Source organism: Manis pentadactyla, chromosome 1, assembly GCF_030020395.1.
Source record: "Manis pentadactyla isolate mManPen7 chromosome 1, mManPen7.hap1, whole genome shotgun sequence".
Taxonomy (NCBI): Eukaryota; Metazoa; Chordata; class Mammalia; order Pholidota; family Manidae; genus Manis; species Manis pentadactyla.
The window spans coordinates 18,492,054-18,516,169 of record NC_080019.1 but is presented as its reverse complement, the minus strand read 5'-3'; the positions used below and the strand labels follow the sequence as shown (position 1 = coordinate 18,516,169).

General features: G+C 39.0%; 1 protein-coding gene across 6 annotated transcripts in view; it reads left to right on the top strand.

The window, feature by feature from the left end:
* The window catches only part of SLC10A7 (solute carrier family 10 member 7), a 251,904-nt gene that overhangs the window by 161,414 nt on the left and 66,374 nt on the right, over positions 1 to 24,116 (top strand). For all 6 annotated transcript variants that reach the window (XM_036888985.2, XM_036888984.2, XM_036888982.2 and 3 more), the window contains one exon: positions 19,888 to 19,923. In XM_036888985.2, coding sequence (XP_036744880.2) covers positions 19,888 to 19,923 — 36 coding nt within the window. The remainder of the gene's footprint in view (positions 1 to 19,887; positions 19,924 to 24,116) is intronic.

Genomic DNA, 24,116 nt, shown 5'->3' with positions numbered 1-24,116 from the left:
TTTATATTATTGCCATGAGGAAAAAATAGGAACGGATTATACATATACAGAAATGCACACATGCAAATATATTACTAAGAACACAGTAAGTGCGAAATAAATGTTAGCTCCTTTCTTTTTTCTTCCTGGACTATGTGACCTTTCACTCTCTTTCCTTCAGCAAAGCAGCTTTCTGCAGTTATAGGCTTCCGGTAGAGCAGAGAGGGGTAGGGCTTTAGGACCCTCTATAAAGAATGTGAGTTCACTATTTGGAAATGTTTAAGTTACACTATATTTGAAATTGAGCCATCTGGCAGTAAAAGATGCAGCATAAGCCTAGAGCTGGAAAAGTCTGGATTTGAATCTAAGCTCTGCAACTGCTAGCCATTCATTCCTTTAACGTATTAATTGAGGGCTTGCTGTGTGCCAGGTCTGTTGTAGTCACTGAGAATATAGGGGGAAATGAGACAGGATCCCAACCTTGTGGAGCTTTCTTGGAGACTGGGGATAGGTGAACAGTAGGGGGAACAGTCAACAAGCAAATAACTAAATATGATGTCAAGTGCTGTAAGTTTTGTGAACAAATACAAAGCAAGATAAAAGAACATAAAGTGGTAGGGGAGGGAAAATAGGAGGGTAGTGGAAAGATTTTATAAGAGACCCCAAATAAGTGAGGGAGGAAGTTCCAGGAGAAGGTAAAAGAGGAGTTTATAATATTGCAGAAGCCAAAAGAATAAAGTGTTTCAAGAAGGAGGAAGTTACATGCTGTTGAGTGATGGAATAACATGAGGAGCTCTCAGCAACCATGTGACCCCAAACAAGTTATTTACCTTCTTGGGACAGTAATCAAGAATATGTTTCTCAGGATTAAGTAAAATAATCTAAGTAAAGCACTTGTCACATACCAGACAGGTGACTGAAGATGTTCTTCACATTTAATATGTACAATAAAACATGAATTTAGAAATTCATAGTGAAAGATATTTTGAAATGGTCTCAATTCAGCTTCTCACTGAATTTTTTAAGACAGTTGGTTAACTGTGTATGTAAGCCAAAAATATGGAAGTCAATAAATTCAACTATAATAGTTGTGGAACTGTAGCTTTGTCTTTTTTAACGGACTACATTAGTAACAAGTAGTTAATTTGATGTGTCATGTCATGTGTTTTGTGTCATGAGTCATGTTCTGTGAATTGCAATGTATTTAAATATGTTGGAGTTTTTCACATTCAAACTGGCAGAAATCATTTGTTTAAAAAATAAGAGCTAAGAAAGTCAAATATTTCAGCATTCATAGCAGTCTGTTTTGCTAAATTACAGTTTCTATGAATGATCAGCAAATTATTCCCATTTTAAATCTAAGAAATAAAGAAATTGATTTGGTTCTCATCTGTTCCAGGCATTCCCTAATGTCTTGGCATTGATTTTTAAATATGCTTTCAATTTTACAGAATTGGCTGAATAATATGACATGTGATCTAACCTGTATAGTAAGGACAAAATGAGACCATTACACCCTTTAAAGTAATATAAAATTACAATGCCTTTGTCTGGCTACTTTGCAATATTTGCGTATCCTTTAAATTGTTTTATAAAAGTCAGGCTTAAAAATTCTACCCAAAGTGTTGAAGAATGAGGATATACATTCAAGCATGTGTGTTTAAATTTACATAAATTTAAATGATACGTTTTTATGCACTGTGGTTTCCTCCAGAAGAAATCTGTATGCTTTTTAAAAACCTGCCTCTTACTCGTGGACATTTAAAAGCATGTCAAATACCTTACAGGAAAGGAAATAAAGTCGTTTTACTTAAAGTAAATCATTTTTCCAAATTTTCTCAAGCACATTTATGTAGTTATTAAGAGAGAACGAGAGTTCTTTTTCCATTTTAAATACAAAGCACACCAGCTGCTACCGCAGCTATCCACTAGAGGAAGGGTGAATAACTAAATTTCTGCAGCAATGTGTAGAACTAAATTTATTGAAATCCCAGTGAAGGCTTTTGTTGTATTTGGTATAATAGGGAAAATTCCATAAGATATCTTAGATTGCATTTTCTTCACTGTAATCTTCATAGCCTTTACACTCCCTGGTCACTCTGTAAACACGCTTCATTCATTTAGAATGAAAACATCTCAGAAGCCAGCCAGGTTTGGGGATTTCAGGACATTTTATTTCAAATAATGTGAGCGCTCCTTGTAAACACTGAATCCACTGAATTTGGTTCGGAGAGGTTGGAGCTTGGTGACCTCTGTTAGATATTTTTCCTCAGATACATAAAGAATGAATTTGTATTCTAAACAAAGTACGTGGTTTTGATGAACTAACGTCAGCCTTTCTTGTATCTATGTCCAAGGCATAGTTATATTTTTGGTTTCATTTCACATACTTTTTAAAAATTCATTTTTCACTTATTTTAAGGTTAATTTATGTATTGAGGATTACTCATATTTCCTTCCAAAGATTTTCCTCTTTTCACCTATCCTGTGTTTTCTAAAAGAAGACACAATCAAATGTTTTTGTTCCTCTAAGAAATCCCTGGCAGACCCATGACACTGCTACCTCTGTAGCTGTACATTTCTATACATAATTGATGACTTGGGGCCCAGCAGACAGCGTCAGTACACAAGCCGTATAGATTACCATACAGTGAGGGGTTTTTGGTCTTTGAGTTTTCCATTTCTGAATAGAATTAACTCCTTGCTAAATAACAAAAATTCCAGAAGGAGTAAGTTTACTCTAGTAATAAATATTCTTCAGAGAACAAAGCATTTGTCCGCAGTGGAAGATCTGGACAGTCTTAAGATCCTAACTTTATTACCCTATCCTCTACCCCACCTGTGTCTCAACTTAGCAGCACTGGTAATGTTTGGTTTTGCTGACATTTAGGGAAAAATATTTAAAAAGAAGTTTAGTGCTGAGGCAAGTTAAATTCCAAATGGCACTTTTTGAAGTATTCCTTAATCTAACCCATGCTTTGGGTTTCTTTGATTTACTGGAAGATGAGAAGACTAGTAGTATAACTGGTTATCTTTTCATGAGGAGTTTGTGAGATTCTTGTCAAGGGAGTGGCACCTGTTATGTCCAGTCACTGTGCCCTGTCTTTGTTTTCCTCTAACACCAGGAGCACACTTCCTTGTCTTTAGGCCTTTACATATGCTGTTCCCCATTCCAGACCATGTTTAGGTACCTTCCATCTCCACCCTTCTCTTGACCATTTCTGCTCATCATTCTGGTCTCATTTTAGATGTCACCTCTTTTGTAACCTCTCATTCAGTAAGTAAGATTTAAAGTAAGCAGCCTCTCCTCACCCCATGATCTGGCCTTTGCCTTTTTACTTCTCCACAACTGAGCAGTAAGATCTTCTAGGATAGAGACCAGGACTCCTTTATCATTGTTTTCTCAGTCTGTAGGATATGCCCGACGTAGCCCAGGTGTCCAGTAAGTGTTTATTGGATGAAACTAATATAAAATTGAACTTAAACACAAAAATGATCATATAAACTGTTAGGTTTTATATGACATAGAATTTGGTTGAAAATATACATACTTATAGAACTTGTAGGTTTCCTAGAGTTTTCACTTTGTTTTTCTTATATATGTTCTTAAGAATGCTGTGATAACAGGGAAAAATAGATTTGAATTGCAATTATGTTTTTCAGTTACATACTCATGAGTCTTAATTTATAATTTCAAATAATCTATAATAAATAAATAAGAACTATAAATAAAACCAGTGTTATTTGAGAAATAAACATCACTAATATTTTTAATTCAAATTAAACCAAATTGGAGGTAGGGCATTTGTTTAATTCTGTAAGTTTAATCTCATTGTTTTATTTTGATTCATGTCCTTTTTAAAAAATATGTTATCTCAAAAGAGCAAATAATTCTTTCTATGTCCTGGCATGTGTACTATCTAGTTCTAGATATTTGGAAGAGAACATCAGTTTATGCCATTATGTGGCAGCAAGTCCTTTCTGAGGAGAGCTAAACATGTTTGGAATGATGCGTCATTTAAAAATGAGTTTGGTTTTTCTCAGTGGCAAACGTGAAGAACAACATTCCTCTACATGAGTTTTGTTGCATTTGTCAAAAATTCATTTTCATTTCTTGCAATGAAATTATCACACATTGTTCCTATAATGAAATTACACCATCACTATTAGTGAGAATAAGTTCTGCCCTTTTTTCATTTATGTTAATCATGCATTTCTAACCATTCAATATTAAATACTTCATTTTTCCTCCTTTCAATCATAAAAGTACCTGCCGGGAGAGGAAGACCGTGCAGATGGGAAAAGGCTGCTACACCTGTACTTTGAACCAGTGACTCATCATGGAGAATTAATGCTCTTGACCACTACAGTTTATCTCCTGAGTCATTAGTAATTTCTGTCTCTAAGGAGAGCCAAACATGATTTTTAAAAATGCATTCTAGAAGGACAACGGAACTGTCCTTTGCACTCCTTCCTTTGAACTGAAATTCCTGGGTTTTCTCTTAAGATACGTCACTCATAGATATGGCTTGGGAACATTTGGGGCTTGGTCAGAGGTCACAAATGAGTGGCCCACAGGCCACATGCAGACCACAGATGTGCCTTCTTTGGTCTGCAGAGGGGTGTGTGTGTGTGTGTGTGTGTGTGTGTGTGTGTGTGTGTGTGTGTGAGTTCTTTTTTTCAACTGAATTTGATTGCATATACTATATGTTTTTTTCTAGATTATTCCCACTCCCTGTTATTGTACATGTGGCCTGATTGATACATTCATTTTGTCAGTCTGGCCACTGTCAGGGTTTGAATTAATGGCTGTACAACAGGTAGTCACATCTAGGGACAGTAGGAAAACAGAACCCAAGATGTATTTTGTAATCTTACTGTGCCATAGAAATCACCTGTTGGAAAATTATTTGACAAGATATTTAATTGCTGATTTTTCTGTCCTTGAACATATGAAAAAATAATTTTAAAGAGAAGTGAAAAATAACGATTGAGAACCATGCCTCAAAAATGACTGTTATATAAAGACGTTTTTGAAAGCTTCACAAAAGAGTTAGGAAATGTAATTACGAAAGGGGGGGATCATGTCTTCCTGAAAGCATTGCTTTTGCATTATGTTACTTATATTATTTACATGGCATTGGTTTATCTAGAAAAAAATGCTTAATGTACATTTGAATATAGAATCAGCCACACAACTAACTTATTAAGTGCAGAACTTTGCAGTGTTTGTCTATCCGGAAGGCCCCACAGCACCATCTAGTGCTGTGTGTTTTATTCTGCATAATGTTTTTGTGAATTTAAAACTTCTGATCACATTTAATCAAGCTGGGCACACTGAAATAAATACATGCTTTAAGCAGTATTATAAATAGATTGTTACATTGGATGTGGTCTAATGAAGTTATTGGTAAGTTTTTTATCCATGAATTCCTAGTCTTCACAGATTAAACTACACCAATTAACACTATATACCACAGCTCTTACCAATTTTAGACAAAATTTTACAAACACTTTTAAAACTAGAATTTAAGGTATTTAGAGATGAAATGTTATAAAATATACATTGAAAACTAACATGAGTCACATAAATGAGTCAGGTGCTTCTATATATTCTTTTACAAAAGCACTCTAAGAAGATTATGAAGTGAGAAAAAAATACAGCTATGTGCGTAATACTGTATATAATATGCTTGTCTTAGAAAATGATAGATTTGAACAAGAAAACTAGGAGGGGTGGGTGGGTAGAGGGATGCATGGATGGATGGATACTGTTATATTATTTTCTTTTCTGGAAGGAGGCACAAGAAACTGTCAACATGTCTGGGAGAGTAGGGTGCTAGAAAATGCACTTATTTTGTACTTTTCTATACAATTAAAATTGTTCTAATTAAATTTACATATTACTTTGTTCAAGTTCAACAAAGATTCATTGAGTACTAAGATTATAAGCCACTTCTTTTTTCCTTATAGTATTTCTCTGAATTAAAACAAAGCCTATTTTTTTAATTGAAAAGAAGAAACACAGTAAGCATGTATCTTTTAGAGTTTAGACTTATCTTTCCACAAGGCTTTAGAATCCATTATTTTTTAATGGGGAATGTAAGCTTCAAGAAAGCAGAGAATTTTGTCAAATTGTCACACTGTATCCTTGACTTATAGAAGAGTATCTGGCACATAAAAAACACTCAGTAAATAAGTGTTGAATGAGTGAATGAATGAGAACATATCACAAATCTATACAGTAATGAGATAAAGTAAAATTCTACTCTATTTGCATAATATACATAAAATATATATGTACAGTTATAGTCTTATATCTGATGTCATTAAAGCGTGAACACTGCTAAATGCTATTTTAAGTTTTAACAAAGGCATTCAATTTTACTTGAGATGTTCATGTTATAGCTTTTTTTTTTGCCTATTCTTAATAAGACTTAATGCACTCACATTAGCTGTATTGGGAACTCAGTCATAATGAAATTCAATGAAAATGTTTATTAAAGAACAGTCCTCTCATCACTTGCCTTTTACATTTCAGTTACCGATAATTCTATCATAGTGACCTAAGTGGTTGCTGCTTTACAGTTCATCAGTAACACTTATATTAATCATAAAATGCTAATTACTCAATATTAAATATACTCAATTCCTAATTACATATTTAAAATTTCATTACATTTTATAGCTACCTGTTAGTGAGAGCCCATTCAAAGACATAAACTGTATTGTTTTATTTTAAACATACAGTGGTTCTTACTGATGTGTTGTATCTAGACTTTTTTAAAACCATCATAACAGTGTGTAGAAGTTGCCCTCTACTGGGGAAGTAGAAGAATTATGTTGACAGCTTTAAAATTTCCTAAAAGACAGTTAGATTCATTGATGCCACTTACCAGATGATCACTTCATGCTCTCCGGCACTTTCAGGTTCCAAAGATATTGAAGTGGTTAGCAGAGTACATCTAAAAGAAATATCTGACGTGAATATACCTAACAGTCACTTAGTGGGAACATTGTGACAACACCCAACAGTGTAGATCCAGAAGTAATTGTGTAGGAATGAGTCTTTGCTGAAACATGAAGAAGAATTAACCATATCAAATTATACAAGCAAAAATGAGTCCAGACTGTTGTAGCAGTTCAGCATGGGAATTTGGGGGATGAAAGGCTAAGTGCTACATTTTTTTCTTTTCCAGCTAGCTCCTTTTTCTTTTCCTGGGTCATAAAGTGAAATTTGATTATAAAAAAAAGTTTATATAGAAGTTACAAAGATTTTACTTGTATTAATTATATTGAACTTTTCATACCAAAAAAAAAAAATCACATGATCATAAAATGGCAAGGTTTTTTTACCAGTTCTCTAAACTGATAAGACAGAGGGTTCTTCCTCTCCTCATCATTGCTTTCCCTTCTGCCTCCAGGAATTCTCTCAGGCCTTGGATAGCACTGCCTTACAGAGACTCAGGGTCTAGGATCCATCTCGTTCAGACCCTAACATCACGTTGTATGTTTTTCTTCTCCTGTCTGCTGATACTTACTAAAATAAACATGTTATTAAGGAGAAATTTGTTTACAATAGACAGTGATCAGATGGAGCGAGGGTAGGGAGGGTTGGAGAAGAAGACTCCCAGAAGTCAACCTGAATAACCAGACTCTTAGCGCTTCTGCCTTGGTAGTAGTGGGAAGATTTATGGACCCTTTATTAAGACCATTGGTTAATCCATTTCCTTCTCCCAACTGAAGCCTCTTTGAGTCACAAAGTTCAGGGTCAGTTTTCTAAGCTGTGGGAACGGCTCTGTCTAAGAAATATAAAAATCAGAGTAAATCAGACCGTTGATGTATGAGACACGGCAAGTGAGTGCAGCTGTCTGCATTCGTTTTGTCCACCTTCACACTCGGTATTGACCGTCACAGCTGGCCCTAACGGCAGTGCGCGCTGTCACTTAGACACATCTGAAAAGAATGGGTGAGCTGGGCCAAACCTGCTCCTTTCACATGTGTAGAGAGAGTCTGGCTTTCGTGTTTGTTATTTGTTTATGGTAAAAGGTCTGTCTTAAGTTTGAAGACTAGTTTTGATTAAGCCATTATTTTGAATGTCTTATTTAAAAGAATCAACTTATCATTCTAGAAATTTATTTGAACACCCAGAGGACTTCAATAAAAGCCCCTCCCCCAAATCTCCACAAATCCCTTTTCATTGCCCCCCTTCTCTATCCTCACTGACCCTCATGCTACCCCCTCTCCTCCGTCTTCCGTATCTCCACCTTGCTTCTGCAGAATTTTGCAGGTATGTTCTCGCATAGCCTTTCTGGCAAGTCATGAGCCTTCTGTGGGTGAAGGGAGCACCTGTTTCACAACTTGATGTCCTTCTGATTCTTCTATAGTCTATTCGAATTTTATATTTGTCTCTTTTTGCTTTATATTATGTATGATAAATAATGTAGTGCTGAGTAATGATTTTCAGGTCTTCCATATGTGAGTTTTGCTCTGCTCAACTGGTTCATAGGAGGCAGTGTGGTATCAGAAATGAAGAACTGGGCAGGGAATTTCAGACATTTACTGCCCTAGTCCTAGTGCTTCTACCAGCTCAGAGGCTGTGGGTGTGAGACACCACCTCCTGTGCCTCACCTATGCAATCTGTGAAGTAAGATAGCAAATTATCCCTAGTATTTCTTTCAGCTAGTATTCTCTGGTATCTAGATTCTCAATGAACTTTTAACCACTTAGTATATAAATACATAATGGTAGGGATCATGGATTCTGGAGCCAGATGTATGCCTTGTTTCCCATTCTGTCACTTATTTCTTGGGAATTTTGTGTAACTGTTCTGCTGCATACCTCAGTGTTCTCCTCTGTAAAATGAGAATCATAGTGACACTTTCCCTGTAGGGTTGTCAGTAGGACTGAATGAGTCAGTACATATGCAGAGCATAGAGTAGTTCCTGACAAATACAGAGTAGACATTCAATGAATGTCAACTAGTTTCATTATTATTACAAGCAGGAGTATTTTAAAGCACTTCATAAAGTGTGTGCTTCTCAGCAAATGGGTATCCTGCTCCTTGAGAGTAGTGTTTGTAGACACACAAATTGATTCATTCTTTTTTTTTCAGCAAAAAATTTATTGAGTGCCTGTTATGTGCCAGGTACTGTTCCGTTATGGGCACCAGTGAGCACAGTGGCAGATACACATGAAATCTTCTAAGCCATGGGCAATAAGTATTCAGGGTTACTGAACATACCTCCGGTATGCTCTTTTCATATATTCTAACGATGTTTCTTCCCTTTCGACCCTCTCTTGATCTTTCAACTTTTGTTTTTATTCCTTTGCCTGGGGTTCTGCCTCCTGGTTACTTCATAAAGCTTAACTAAGTCTCTCTAAGCCTCTTTTTTTCTCACTTATAAAACTGGGATAATCAATTTACTTATTACAATTTTAAACTAGATAATGTTTGCAAAGCACTTAGCACAGTTCCTAGTATGTAATATACTTTCATAAATTGTTATGATGGTGGTATTTGGTATCACTGAAGCAGTGATCCTAAAACAAGAAATAGAACAAGATCCTGTGTGTAAGATTCAGGCCATGGGAACATCGGCTGCCCATTGAGTAATGTGGGACCATCCAAGTGAGAACGTTAAGAGAGTTGTGCTTCTTGTGTATAAGGTTTGTTGTGCTACTAATGATTCTTAGTAAGCTGCCATGTATATTCCCTGGGAAAATAAAACAGCAACACATCAAATTGCAGCTGTGTGCCCATGGTGGGGACCTCTAGACCAAAATGAGCCCTGGCAGATCTTTCCTCGGCTCTGAAAGCTTGCGTCATCGAAAAAGAAATTTTGACTTAATTTCCTTTTGCTGCCTCTTTGATCTAATATATACTCTACGGATAAGCCTTTTTAAGAAAGTCCTTTGGAAAACTATTTATTGCATGTTAAGTCTGTAAACTTAGATTACATTTACATGAAAGCTTCTTGGAAAATAGAAAAAATTCTCACATCTGTCTCACTTAGGGCTTTAATTGAATTTCAAATTGCTCTTATCACTCTTAGATAGAAAAAGCCAAGTAAGTAAGTAATAGTTTTAATACAGGTCTATGAGTTGACATACTCTGAAAAAGAAGATTCACTTTTTCAGTTAAAAAGTAAAAAGAAAATCATGACTTTGAACAGTTCTCCAGCTCTAACATACATTCCAATATGAATTCTAATTAACAATATACACGTCATTCCTCTTTTGTGTGCTTGTGCTTATCATCTAAAGCTCTGGATATCAGGACCCTAAACTCCACACATTTTGCTATTTCTTCAGCATCCTTGATTCCTCTCTCCCCACCGGCCCTTCCCTTTGCCTGCATCATCTTTGACAAAGGGAATCATATCCAGATTAGAAATGGTAAAGTAAATATTGGAAAAAAGGAAGTAGGCCCAAGATAAGTAGACTCTATCTTACGGCCTAGACAAATTACTTCTTGGGTTCCTGAGAAAACTAACATTTGAGATTGCTAAATCTCTATCTTTGACAAATCACAAAGAAAAGGAATAGATTCAGCTGCTGGGCATGTACATATGTCACTGCAAATATCAAAAAGAGGAAGAAAGTGATTTTACACACTATTAACTGGTCATTTTGTTTTCAGTCTAGAGAAGAATTGAAGAAGTGGTAATTAAGTAGCGTGTTACAGGCAGTTACAAAAGAACAGGCTGTGGCCTTTAGGAGGCAGGATGGGTTCACTGAAAACCAAGTCATTAAAAATAAAAGTTTGTTACACATTTCTTTTTTTAACATAATTGCAAATCCAAAACAATGCTTAGAACAGAGGTCCAACTATAGGCCTTGGGCCAAATTTGACTCTGTCCCTTTGTTTACTTTCTGTCTTTGGATGCTTTTCAGCCACAACAAAAGATTTGAGTAATTGTAACGAGTCTATAAGGCCAGCAAAGCCTGAAATTATTACCTGGGCCCTATACAAAAAAGGTTTGCCTACCCCAGGTCTAGAATCTCAATCTGTTCTTCTGAACTTTAATGAGTCTACAAATATTCTGGAAATCTTGTTAACAATGCAGATGATGATATAGTAGGTCCAGAGTAGGGTCTGAGAGCCAGCAGTTCCTGACAAGCTTCCAAGTGAGGCCAGTGCAGTTGGGCCACATACCAGAGTTCAATCTAGCAAGGATCTAGATTTCAAAAAGACATTTAGCAAATACCCTAATTTATAAAAAAGAACAAATGAATTATGGGTTGGAAGTCAGTTCAGTTGGTTAGACTCTCACTTATTTCAATCAGTGTCCAAGTAATGTTCGAGTCTCCATGTCATCTTGGGGAGATGTTTTCTGGTCATTTTTAAATGAGTATCTAATTATCACTGCCTTGTATAAGGACATTGACTCTGTGATAGTATTTGGAGGGAGCAAGAATGAGCCTGACAGCTCAAACATTTAGCTGGCCAGTATCAGCTGGGTTGGTCTGTTGGGCATTTCCTGCGTTGGAAGACAGTGCTCCACGTGTCTCTCATGTGTCTGGACCTCTTGTGACAGTGGCACTGACTATTTGTTCTCAACTATCTTTTCAAGAATGTTTGTATAGTGAATAGACTTGGAAGACAGAAATAGTTATCTCCCTCTGGGGAAAAAGGCAGGATGCTTTCTGCCCATTATACAAGAGTTAGGATCCCTGAACTCAGTTTTCCTTCCCCGTAATGCAGCCACTATAGGTGCAGCGTCCATCTGAGCCCCTTTGCGCCCACCCGGTTGACTTGGGGCAAGGGGAACGGATCCTGACGTCAGGTTTAGGCGCTTGCTGTGCCATGAGTGACACAGTCCTTTGGCTCTGACCCAGGAGTCTTGTGACTTCCACCAACATCCATGAAACTGTGGCAGTCCAATTTGTGAGCCTCAGAGTATGTATGTTTAATCTCAGCCCCTTTGAGGCTTGGACACTCTCCCATTAGTCCCAGCACAGGTTTCCAGTCACAGACTTTCCCCGAAACTGTTATCCCCTCTTCACCTTTTACTTAATATACAAAATAGAAGCCCTTTAATGAAAGTTCTTTCAACTGTCTCGTATCAAGCAGACAAGCCTATCTCCATCTGTACCTCATCTGTCCTTTTCTCTCCTGCAATGAAAGGTGTCGGCCCCACCTCCTTTCTGAAGTTCCACCCTCCAGCTGTGCACGGACCCCTTCCCAGCCGCCTCCTGAGGGTGAGAGGCACAGTCCCTCCCCTGACTGTGTCTCCGCTCTCCCCCCCCCTTTGGCTCTTTTGAATAACTTTGGAAGTTCTCAAGTTTCTCCTCTCTAAAACAAAGCAAGGAAAAACCAGTGTGCTTCCTGTACCTCGTATTCATTCCCCTCAAGTCACAGCTTCTTTTCCCTCCTCCTTACAGCCAGATTTCTTGCTGGAGGTGTCCGAACTCTGTCTCTCTTTCCCCTCTTCCTTCTCAGCCCTCAGCCCGGCTCCAGCTGCACTGCCACACTGGTCATTCCGTTGCACTTGTGTTCTGCTAGCCGCCTCTGAGCTTCGATCTGTATCGTAGGCTCCATAACTTCTTACCTTCTCTGCACCAGTAAACCACTAACTCTTCTGTCAGTCCCATGTATCTAACTACTTACAGTACCTCTAGTTGGAGGCCTTAGAGACACCTCAGACTCAGACTTCCGCAAGAAAAATGTATCTGTACATCCCAGTTCTACCCTGGCTCAGTAACTGGCTCTATAATCTGTCTGGTCAAAAACCACTTAATTCAGAAAACTTAATTAAATATCCCTTCTTCTGTTTTATCACCACTTCTTCCCCAATATTTAATCTACCAGTCTACATTGGGAGTATTTTGAATGTGTTACGTCTCTATCTTGATCACTAAGATAGCATTTTTGTAGCACAAATCAACTCCTGCCTGGATTACTGAACAATCTCCTAGTTAACTTTCCCTCCCTTTAAATTTTGCACTGCTGTAACCTCTTCTCTGTACGAGACCCAGAGTGATTTCTACCTAAACACGTGTCATCAAGCCCTTGCCACAGGCCCTTCCCCTGCCGCCGTGCCTGTATTAATTCTGCCAGTGACTTCCCCTTGCTTTGAAATAAAGCCCAAACTCCCTAGAATTACTAGGCCTCCCTGCTTCACCTGGTTTCTGGCTGCATCTCTCACAGTTGTACGCCTCAGACTCTGCATTTCACTCTGAGTTTCTGTATGTTCTTGCCTCCTAAGCCTTTATCAGTCTCTCCAACCTGCCTCTGCTTCCTCTCCCTCCCCTCCCCTGCCGGCTGGCTCCTGCTCTGCTTTGCATTCACATTATAATTGCTCCCACCTTCCTCCTCTGCACGCTCATAGCATGCTATTTTAATTTTGAACACTCATCATTTTATTGGGATTGCTTCTCTGTCTTCTCTAAAAACCTCAGGGCGTCAGTTGTGTATGTTTCATTCACCACTGCTCCTCATCTAACAGGGCCTGTGCGCTAGTCACTCAGGTGTTTGTAGAATTTAGCAGGGACAGATAAAAATCTAAAAAAGATAATAGATCAAATCTAATAAGGTAACACTTAATATGAAATATGTACAAGACCCTAAATTATGTGCTCAGCAGACTTTGGAATCCTTTTCCCCTCAGCACCCGTGGTATCTGATATGTTGATAGGACTCAACTGTATTTATTTAGTTAAAGGTATGTTATTGAGACAAGCCAGCTGCCACTCCTACAAGGCCTCACAGGGAGACACTGCTTTAAGGAGGTCACCACAGTCCAGGAGGAGGTCCTTAGCTTTGCAGGTCCAGAAGCTCGCTGTCATTAGCACACTCCAGTGTGGTTGTATTCTAGGACACTGGTGCCAGGTAGCTGGTATACTCTCTTCCTATTGAAACACCACTTGGAAAACAAAATTATTATTATTCAACATTTTCTTTTGCTAGCATGGACTCAGACTAGAGAGAGTTAACCGGATGTTTTCAGTGGCTGGTATTATCTACTCAAATAGTCTGACGCAACTGTCATTATTATAGGGCACTGTGCCTGGTAAACAGAACAGAATGCTCTCATCAGCTGCTTTGACACCCTCTTCCCTGACAGAGCTCTGAACATACTGACAAATGCTTAGTTGGGGGATGTCAAGGCCCTCTCTCTCTCTCTGGAGATCCAGTTTTAAGGGGAAAGTGTAGACAGAGGAGGGGAAAGAGGCCCTCGCCCACCAGTCAGTCTTGGCCTCTGCCCCAGTTGCCCTTGCCTAGGCTCCTAATGCTGCTACCTTTTTTCTGTAATGTTTGCCCAGCTATATTGTTGCCATCCATGTTTATGAGGTCATATTCTCTGGGGACCATATAACCTGACCATTTTGTTTAAATTTAGTTGTCTCTAAAACTTCCCATACCACCCCTTTGTAATTCATTGCCTAGGGTGTGTTGGCAGATTTCACTCATTACATATTGGTTTGATGAAATTTCATTCTTGAAAAAGAAACTTTTCTCTAACTTCTTAAGATGTCACTATGTACTGACTACAGGACAAAATGAAAAGACAACTTGAGAGTTTTAGTTGACATTAATCATCTTAAAAAAAACAAAACAAAGTCCAGAGTAAAGGAGTTGTCAAAGTATAATTTTCAAAGTTGGAAATGACTTTCTTAAAAACAAGAACACATGATAAACATTTATTTAACCCAGTACAGAGGGAGCCAGGGCTATGGTAAAGCTGGTTTCCGGGAGATTATAGAAATGAGGGTTATATAGTTCATCAGAAAAGCATACCAAAATAAGTTTGCTAGTTAGAGACAAAACTAGCTAATACCTACAAGGTAATCACATCATAACATCTATGGTTGTTTTTCTACTAGACAGGAGTACTTCTGTTTCTCCTGGACAAAACTTCATAAATTAACATGTAATTTCACAGTCTTGACCCTAGTCAGTAGTAAATAGAAGTGAAGCAAAGGTATATTCCTCTGAATAATTAAATAATCTTTGAACTGGCCTCTTAGCCAGTGCTCCAGGATAACACCAGGAGGACACAGTCCTCTTTTGGCCTGATTTCCAGGTTTTGGTCCATTTTTATTAAGCAGGTGCTGTGGACTCTTAAATTCATCTGGACGAGATTATGTTTAGAGAAGCTCAGAACCATCCCCAAGGAGGAAGGTGGGAGGGTCTGGGGACTTTTCGCCTGGAGAAGATGTAACTCACTTCAGCATTAATCCTAAAATATAGCCCTGAGGATGTATGTAGTTTAACAATGCAGAGATTTTATTTACACCATTCAAAGCAGCAGTGAAAAGACCATCATAAGGAAGGTGGGGTGAGACTTGCCCTAAGTTGCTCCCAGGGTGAGACAGGGACCCACGGAAGTGCTTTGAGATCAGCTTGAGAAAGAGCTTCCCAGTGAACATGCTGGGCTGGGCAGTGTGTGCCTCTGGTAGGCAGGAAAACAGATATGAGCGGGTGGAAAGAGAATAAGGTCAGTAAAGCCTACTAGAAAGGACTCCATTAACCAGGTAAAACTAGAAAGTCAGAAAAGACTCAGTGTTAATGAGTTAATCAGTTAAAGCTCAAAAGGTTAAGAACAACTTGACCTTGAATGTTTGAATATTCCCCAGAAAGGAAAAGTATCCAAGCACAGCCCGTGTCTTCATCGTGTCAATTAGATCATGCCATTGTAAGATTCACTCGAGCCTGCTAAAAGTCTCGCCTATAAATAGCATGATAAAGATAGGAAGATTCCATCTTAAAGCTAAAATTGCATATTAAAAAACCCAAGAAATGAAGAAGTAAGATTTTTAACATACTCTTTCACAAACAGACAATAACTCAGCCCACCAGGCAGTCCTGATTGATATGCCCCCAGACCAGGAAGTTGCTAGCCTGGGAGGGAACTAGAGCAGTAAATTTATTGTCTTAAGCTAATTTTGCAGAATTACCTGGAGGACTGATACGAAACTTAATGTCTCATCAAAGTTAAACATCGTGAGACCTCTTAACAAGTCCACATCACTAGCCCTTTGTCACATTCCTGAAAAATCCTTAGAAGGGGGAACCCCCAACTTTTCAGTGTGCACCTCTCTCTGGGGTTGCCCACACTTTGTAAGTGCGTAACTTTAACTTTTTCCCAATCTTTCAGTGTGCTTCTCTTTGAAGTAGCCCACGCTCCCTTTTCTCTGAGCGTGTACTTTCTCTCTTTAAATAAAACTTAAACCTTTCAAGGCGCCTCTCTTCCCTGTGGTAACCTGCACTTTTTCTCTCTTTAAGTAATTTTAAATAAAACTTTTACTCTGCTTCACTACTGTGTCTCTGCCCTTCAGTTCTTTGTTGCGGTGGGGACAAGAACCGAGGAAAATACACAGTGCCCCCCACCCCTCCACTAACATATTTGGTGCCATGCCTCAGATGGATTTCCACTCCCGGTAAGCCGAACTGACCTCTCCCACCGACACCTGGACTGCGAGAACAGTGTCACCCCTGGGGCTCACTGGTGAGCAGGTGAGGGAGGGAGACAGAGAAGTCATTCTTCAGATGTGTGTTGAACCAGGTAGGCCTAAGATCCCTTGCAAAGCTGAGGTTCTATCATTCTGTAAAAACTGAGCTATTGCCTTTTAATTAAAGAACAAAAAGCACCTTTTCCAAGGCTTAACATTCACTATCCTGAGACAGAAGCCTAAGAAGTCAGTTTTAGTTTCTCTGTGACTGCAACAGTTGTGGCAGCAAAAGTTTTTGATAACATTTTCTTTTAAAAAAATAGTAATTCGCTTCAGTTTTGCCTTTTTCACAAATTCTGCTGCCAAGAGAAGTGTATTCATAGTTTTGTTGTTAGTTGAGGGTTTGTGGTTTGTATTTTAATGTGACTAAATCTCAGTGTCTGAGATTTGACACTTTTTTTTCCTTTCCACTATAGTCATTGAAATATATTCACCCAGTTACTCACATCAGAGGTGTAAATGGATTTTCTGAAGGTTTTTTAAGAGACAAAGCCCATCACTAGGTTTTTTAAGAGACAAAGTTCGTCACTTTGTGACTTCACTTCTTCAGGTGTTGCCAATCAGAAAGCTTAACACACCATCCCAATTGCAAAGATGCTAAAACTGTCTGACCTTGAATCTGCGGGGAGAGTAATGTCTCTTGTTAGAAGTGCTCATGCACCATCTCTTTGGTTCTATCCATTTGTATAAGATTTACCTTTAGAGAGAAAGGAGCAGGAATCAAATTGAGCCTTCTGTGTACCCAAAAGCAAGTAAGATGTTTATTTGACTTTCCAGCTTCTGATGATGGCTGCTGTTACACTTTACATTTTTAGTTCTCCCGTTTACCATTGATATTTGCAAAAACCTGACTTTAAAGAAATATATCAACTGCATTACACAAAAGCTTATTTCTCCATTTGTTTCATGTCATCAAAAAGACATTCTGAGTTTGAAGCTCCTCTCAGGTTTACTCTTAAAATATATCCCTAAGGAAATAGGGTAAGAGTGCAAAGATTTTATTTACACCGTTCAGGATCACAGGCTCTGGAGGCAGGGAGACAGAGATTGAATTCCCAGGCTGCCTCTTCCTCCTTCACTCTGTCTCTGAGTCTCAGCTGCCCTCCCTACCTGGGGGTAGTAATAGTACCTACCTCCTAGGCTTGTTGTGCAGTTACACAAGATGACACCCTTAGCACTTCATCTGACTTTAAGATAAGTACTCCATAAATGTTCTTATTTTAATGGTAATTTAAAATGACTTCACCAAAACCTAAGTATGGTGCTCTTGTTTGGATTAATGGTATCATGGCCAACTCAGTTCCTACTACAGCTGGAAAGCAGGTTTCAGCAATATTTAACAATTCTTAGTTAAAACCTGAACAGCCATTTTTTAGAAAATAATAAGGAATTGTGAATCCAGAACTAGAAAATACATCCTATTCAGAAAGACATTTTTAATATTTCAGGAACAAATATCATCCGTCCTTGGAAGGACTGCAAAGAAGCTATTATGTGTTGATGACTATACACTTGAATATTTAGGCAGGAAAACACACAGATAATAGTGCTCTGCTTTGCAAAGTAAGGTCATGTCTAAGAACTGGTTATCAATTTGAGACCAAGATCATACAGCAACTTGTCACTACATATATGTCCTAAGCAGAGCTGTAGAGATTATACTGGTTGCTAAAATCTGCTACCCAGGATCAGTGGTATAGTGGAGTCAGTTCTGGATTTGGAATTGGGCAAAGCAGCTCAAGTCCAGGCTTTGCCTTTATTTGCTGTGTGACTTTGGACTGGTTGCTTTGCTTTTCTGAACCCTAGTTTCTTCAACTATAAAATGGGGCTGTTATGTAACCTAACTCCTTCAATAAGGGAGGGTCATCCTTGAAGCAAAATACCATTAAAAGTACTGATATCATTACTAATACTATTAGTATTCCACTGTTGCAAAGGAAACTAATTGGGCACCAGGAAGAACATGGGTCCTAATGTGCTGTGCAGTGTGGCTGTAACTCCTCTAATACAAGACAAACATCCCCACAATAGTGACAATGCTCAACCTTCTTCCTGCAAATTGAAATTTCTTATCCTATCACAGATAGCCTGCCTTGTTTCTCAGAAGCATTATTATTTAGTGCTATTGATATTCCATCATGAACATCAGTATAAGCTTCTATTTCTCTTATCTGAATTTAGGTGAATTGCTAGATAACAAAAGTAAACCTGGCTAGGTTATAAGCTAAATCAAACCCATTTTTCATATACTAAATTACTTACCAACTTTTATAGTTGGAAAATTATTTTGCAATTAGAAATTGCAAACGTTTGCACAATAAGGAAGCATTCATTCTATTATTTGACAATAAAGCAAGCCTGTGTGTGAATATTCATATGCGTGTATGCCTAAGAAAGTCAGAGTAGCAATGTTCTATAAGGCAAGCCAGTGTCTTTTGGGCCACATTGAAAAGAATTTGGTCACTGTAGTGACAAAAGGGCCTCATATAAATACCAAAAGGATGGTTTTCCCAGAGTAATGAAATGGTCCCAGATGCAGATCCTGGGCGCACTATAGCCTCTGTCTGTCTCCCTCTCACACATGCACACGCAGAATCTTTGGAATTTTGCAGTTCTAAGTAGAATTTAGAATTCATTAATTAAAATATGAAATGCTTTTTCTTGTATAAATCACAAACAAGTGTTGAGAGTTAAAGAAGAGTGAATAATCATCTGCTGCTCTAAAACTGAAACCGGTCAGGTCAGCTCCCAACTCAACCACCTCATTTTAAAGATTCACCTTCAAGAAGCCTAAAAGCTTGTATCCTGCCTCATCGCCAACAGCCTCAAACTGTTCCCTGTCATCGCAGAAAAACACATCTTTTGCTCCTTTCTGCCTGGGGAGGCAGAGGGACTGAGGTGGTCCTGTGTGGCTGAATTAGATGAAAGATGTGTCTTCCGCCAAGGAGACATGGAGTCTAATCAAGTAAAATGAGTTTTGAGATCCCAGCTCATTTCCTGGAGATCAGCCCACAGTACAAAGTCACGAGGTCTCCTTCGTCACGACTGACGCGGTCTTTGCCCGGGAGAGCACCCCAGCTGGGACTACGCCACCTGTCTTCTCTTGAAAGGGGGCACTTTCTCCAAGTTCGAATCGACAGCGTTGGAGGGAGAGAGCTTGCCGGCTGCCGCCCGAGTGATACGTGTGCCATGTGGAAGGCAACTTAGGTTTTAGAAAGGGAAGGTTGGTGGCAGTTCTCTTAGTGATGCCACATACGAATGATTGTAATAGATGTGCTGAGACCTTTTACGGTTGGGGGAGAGCCAAGATTAGGGATCCTTCTTTATGTCCTAGATGTTATTAAACGGAAGTGAGCATAAGCATTTCCGTGTATTAGAGTTTAAAACAGCAAAGAAAGTGCCCTGCTTTCCAGGCTGATAAATGATCATCATCTCTTTTATCTCTTTCAGGGCATCGTTATAACACCCCTGCTACTGCTGCTTTTTGTGAGTATTTGGATGTTGCCTTTAATATCTTTTATTAAAAGCCATCTACAACCCTTGAAGAAAGGTCATCAAACTAAAACTGAAATTTGAATCCTCTCGCACCCTTTTGCATCACTTCTTGCTCTTCTTCCCGTTGTGCTGTGCCGAGTAGGAACCTGTGGGCACGGTCTCTGCACACGGTGCAAGGATGGCATCAGACCTAGTGATTAGGCCTCCGACTCCTGCCTAAATCGTTAATTATTACAAATTAGTGATCGGTGACATAGGTCACAAGTGTGCTGCTCTTTGTGTTCTCATTAGTGACACGGAAGTGATCGCTAGTGACCCAGTGTCTGACAGACAGAGCCTGGATGAGGAGACCACAGGACAATTAGGTTCCAAGCCTAGTGCTGGTAGTTACTGGCGCCCTCACTTTGGGGAATACTGCCTCAATTTTTTCATCCAAAGAATGGGAAATAGTAACACCTACCCCAGTCTGCCTCCCAGAAACAATGAAATATGATTTAGAAATAAAAAAAATACAAGCTACTTGTTAACAAAACAAAAATTGTTCTGGAAATAGAAATGCTAATTAACTGTCTAAGTTCTTTTGGCACCAAGCATATGAGAAATTAGATGAAAGATTATAATAGAAATTAATGTTATCTCATGCTGAGATAAGCATATGTAATCATGAATGATACCTAAAATATTTTATGAGCTGTGCATTTTTCATACACATATCTCCCAAATATAAATCACTCCACTCATCACTGAAATGGAGTGGGGATGCGTTTCTAGGAATGAAATGTAGCTGTTTGACTAGCACTATTTGTCAGTGAACTAAAACTATGGGGAAAATTTATTTAATTATAGTATAATTACCCAAGTTGGAATTCAATTAGAGTAATAGTGTGAGGGACTTCATTTGTTACAAGCTGTGTGGGAAGTCGTGAGGAGACATGACTAAACAGTTGGATTCTGTATCTTTCATGAAAGACATTACCTTCAATTAATGAACCTCAGCCTTACCATCCCTTCTGAAATGCTAGCTCCATTCTGACAAGGTTTAAAGAGTCACATAATCAGATCACTTCCCTCAGCATAACAAACCTCATTAATTTGGCCTCCACCAATTCAGAATTTGCCGTGAGTCACATTGGAACTGAAGTGAACATTGATTTGGACTGGTTTGGAACAAAAGACTTGGTATGTACCTACCTGCTCACTAGATGGGAGGAGCTGGGATTGTCCCTCTGTGCTTTTTCCAAGACCTGGGCTCACAGTTTTCCAGGAGCAGCCCTCAACGGGCACAGGCTGCAGGCCAGGCTAATGTCCCCACTTGCAGTGGGTTGGAGGACTAGAATAGAGCTGAGCTTCTAGTAAGTGTACAATAAGTGGCTGTGTAGCCTAGGTTTTCTCCATTGCAGAAGAGTGGCATCTCTCACTCATGTGACTCTTAAGAGCAGAGGAAGGCATGGCCACAGCCAGGAAGCCAAGACCTCAGGTAGCACTTTCCAGTGGCTCAGAATCTGGAATCTCTGGGGTCCTGATTCAACTTATGCCTAAAGAACTGGATTAGTACGTTTCCCCCTTCTCCTTCCCATCTCCATGACATAACAATAAATGTTCTCAGCTGATGAATATCATGGCATCATGTTATTGCAAGCTTTTCCCCATCTTAGACCTGTAGGTTTGTGAGTTTCAGTTGGCTCAGCATATTAAAATAACAGGCTACAAGAATAGTGAAAGGACCCCAAGACCCTCAACTGAAAATTGTGATGCTTTCCTTCTGAGCTAGATGGGCTGTCCCCATAGGTTCAATGGAAGCATCACACCGTGAATAGGTACTTTTATGTATATGACTTGAAATCACATGCCCAGTATATAACACTTTTGTCTCTAGGTTGTTAGGCATTTTACAAACAACAAGACTTACTCAAATGCTTGGGCTACCAGGCTTCATTTACTGAGCAGGACAAAAACCCAAGCAACTCAAAATATGAACACGTTCCATAAAAGATGTAGTGTTTTTTGGTCAACACTCCTGTTATAGGTTGAATTCTGTCCCCCAAAAAAGATATGTTGAGGTTCTATCCACTAGTACATCAGAATGTGACGTTATTTGAAGATAAGGTTGTTGCAGATGTAATTAGTTAAGATGAAGTCACCCTGGTGTAAGTGGGCCCTTAATCCAACATGACTGGTGTCCTTACCCCAAGAGGGGTGAGAGGCACTGGTGGAGAATGCCTTGTCATAGTGGAGGCGGAGATCAGAGCGATGCATCTACAAGCCAAGAACATCAAGGATTGCTGGCCAATCATCAGAAGATGGAAGAGCCAAGGGAGGGTTCTTGCCATGGATTTCAGAGGGGGCATGGCCATGCTTGATTCCAGACATATAGATTCTAGAACCGCAAAGCAATACATTTCTGTTGTTTTAAGCCCCCAGGTGTGGTATTTTGTTACACAAGCCAAAGAAACAAGTAAAACCCCTGAAAATTGAATATCTTTTTAAAATAATGTCTCAAAAAATGGAAATTTCTGAATATTCAGGCACAGTAGCTAGTAAAGGCCATTTTTGCTGATGGAGTATCAGTTCTGTGCATTCTTAACCTCTTCTCAGAATGTCCCTATACCATCTTGCTCCAACTGAAACCTGTCCTCTGATTCATGTTTCTGCTGCCGGGCTCTTTCGCATCACCGAGCCTGAAATGGGGTAAGGTGTTTTTCTTGCACCTCATTACCAATTCAGGTCACTTCCCATGCCTTCTCCATAAAATCCCCTAATTCCTTTGAAGGTTATGCCAATATACCTATGCTACCTGCTACTGCTCCTTGTTTAAATTAGCAACAGAATCCCAGGTCACTCACCATGAGTCCAAAAAAAAAATTTGTTTTAAGTTAGCCCCTTCCCATTGTCTTCTTTTTAAGAGTACACTTATATTAATTCTTGGTGTTTTCAATATTCACACAGTTGATCCTCCCAACACCCTGGCCTCTAAATGCTTGACCTCTTCTCCAGGAAGCCTTCCACTTCATCTTAGCCAACCAGCCTTATAGTCAGAGCCTTGACTTTATTACTGCCAATAACTGCACCCTTCCATAGTGCTGTTTTAAAATGTCTTTTCTTATCAACATCTCCTATCTTTGTGACTTGCTCCCCCAATTAAAAATCATCAAACTAGATTGTCTAAAGTAGCCAATTTATTTATCTTATCATTTTAACAGTGCCTCTCACTAATCCACCCTTCCCTCACCCCCTTACTCTCACATCCCATCTTACTGAGCCTAGACTAGGTTTCATGGTCCATCGTCATGATTACCTTATTGCACGTATAATCAACAACCTTAGTCATCTCTTGTGCGAAGTGATGTGCCAAGCTTGCTTAAATCCAACCCTGCACCTTCCTGTATATGTACTGAACACAGCTGGAGCTCACACTATCATGCTGACTGGTCTCATTTGAAATTCATGACTACTAACTAACTATAAGTGAGCCTGGCAGTCCTACTACCTTCCCCTAATTAATTCACATCCCCACTCTCTAGAGAATTCTTTATACCTTCTCCTTCCCTCTTAGATCTTCAATGCCTCTTCTCTTTTTTCATCTCAACTGATGCAGAAAGGAAATTAACAGCATTCAGAAAAATATATATGATCCCACCTATCTACATGTATACTCTACCTTATCTCCTGTTTCTATAGATTAACTGTCTTTGCTTCCATCTAAGGCCAGTCCCTCCAGGTGTGCCATCTCTTCTTGCCAACTTAACAATATGATTGACACAGATTTCCCTCTTTCTCCTATATCATCAAGTTGTCCACCTCCACTAGATTCTTTCTATTAACATATAAGCATTCTGTGATATTACATGTCTTAAAAATTAAATCTCACCTTATCCCACCTGCACTCCACTTCTTGTTCTTTTATAGCAAAATTCCCCAAAGAAGTTAATTGAACTTATTCATCACTCATTCAATAATATGTATTGAGTTCTTCCTATATGCCAAGCACTTTCCTGGGTGCCAAGGATATAGCAAAGAGCAAAACAGATATACCTTCATTCTCATGGAGGTTATATACTAGTGGAAGGACATAACCAACAAAAAAGCGCAAATATGACGTGTAAGATGTGTGGTACATTCCAAAGAGAAAAGTTCAGGAAGGAAGGGGATCAAGAAGCACCAGGGTGGGTTGGAGGCTGCTACTC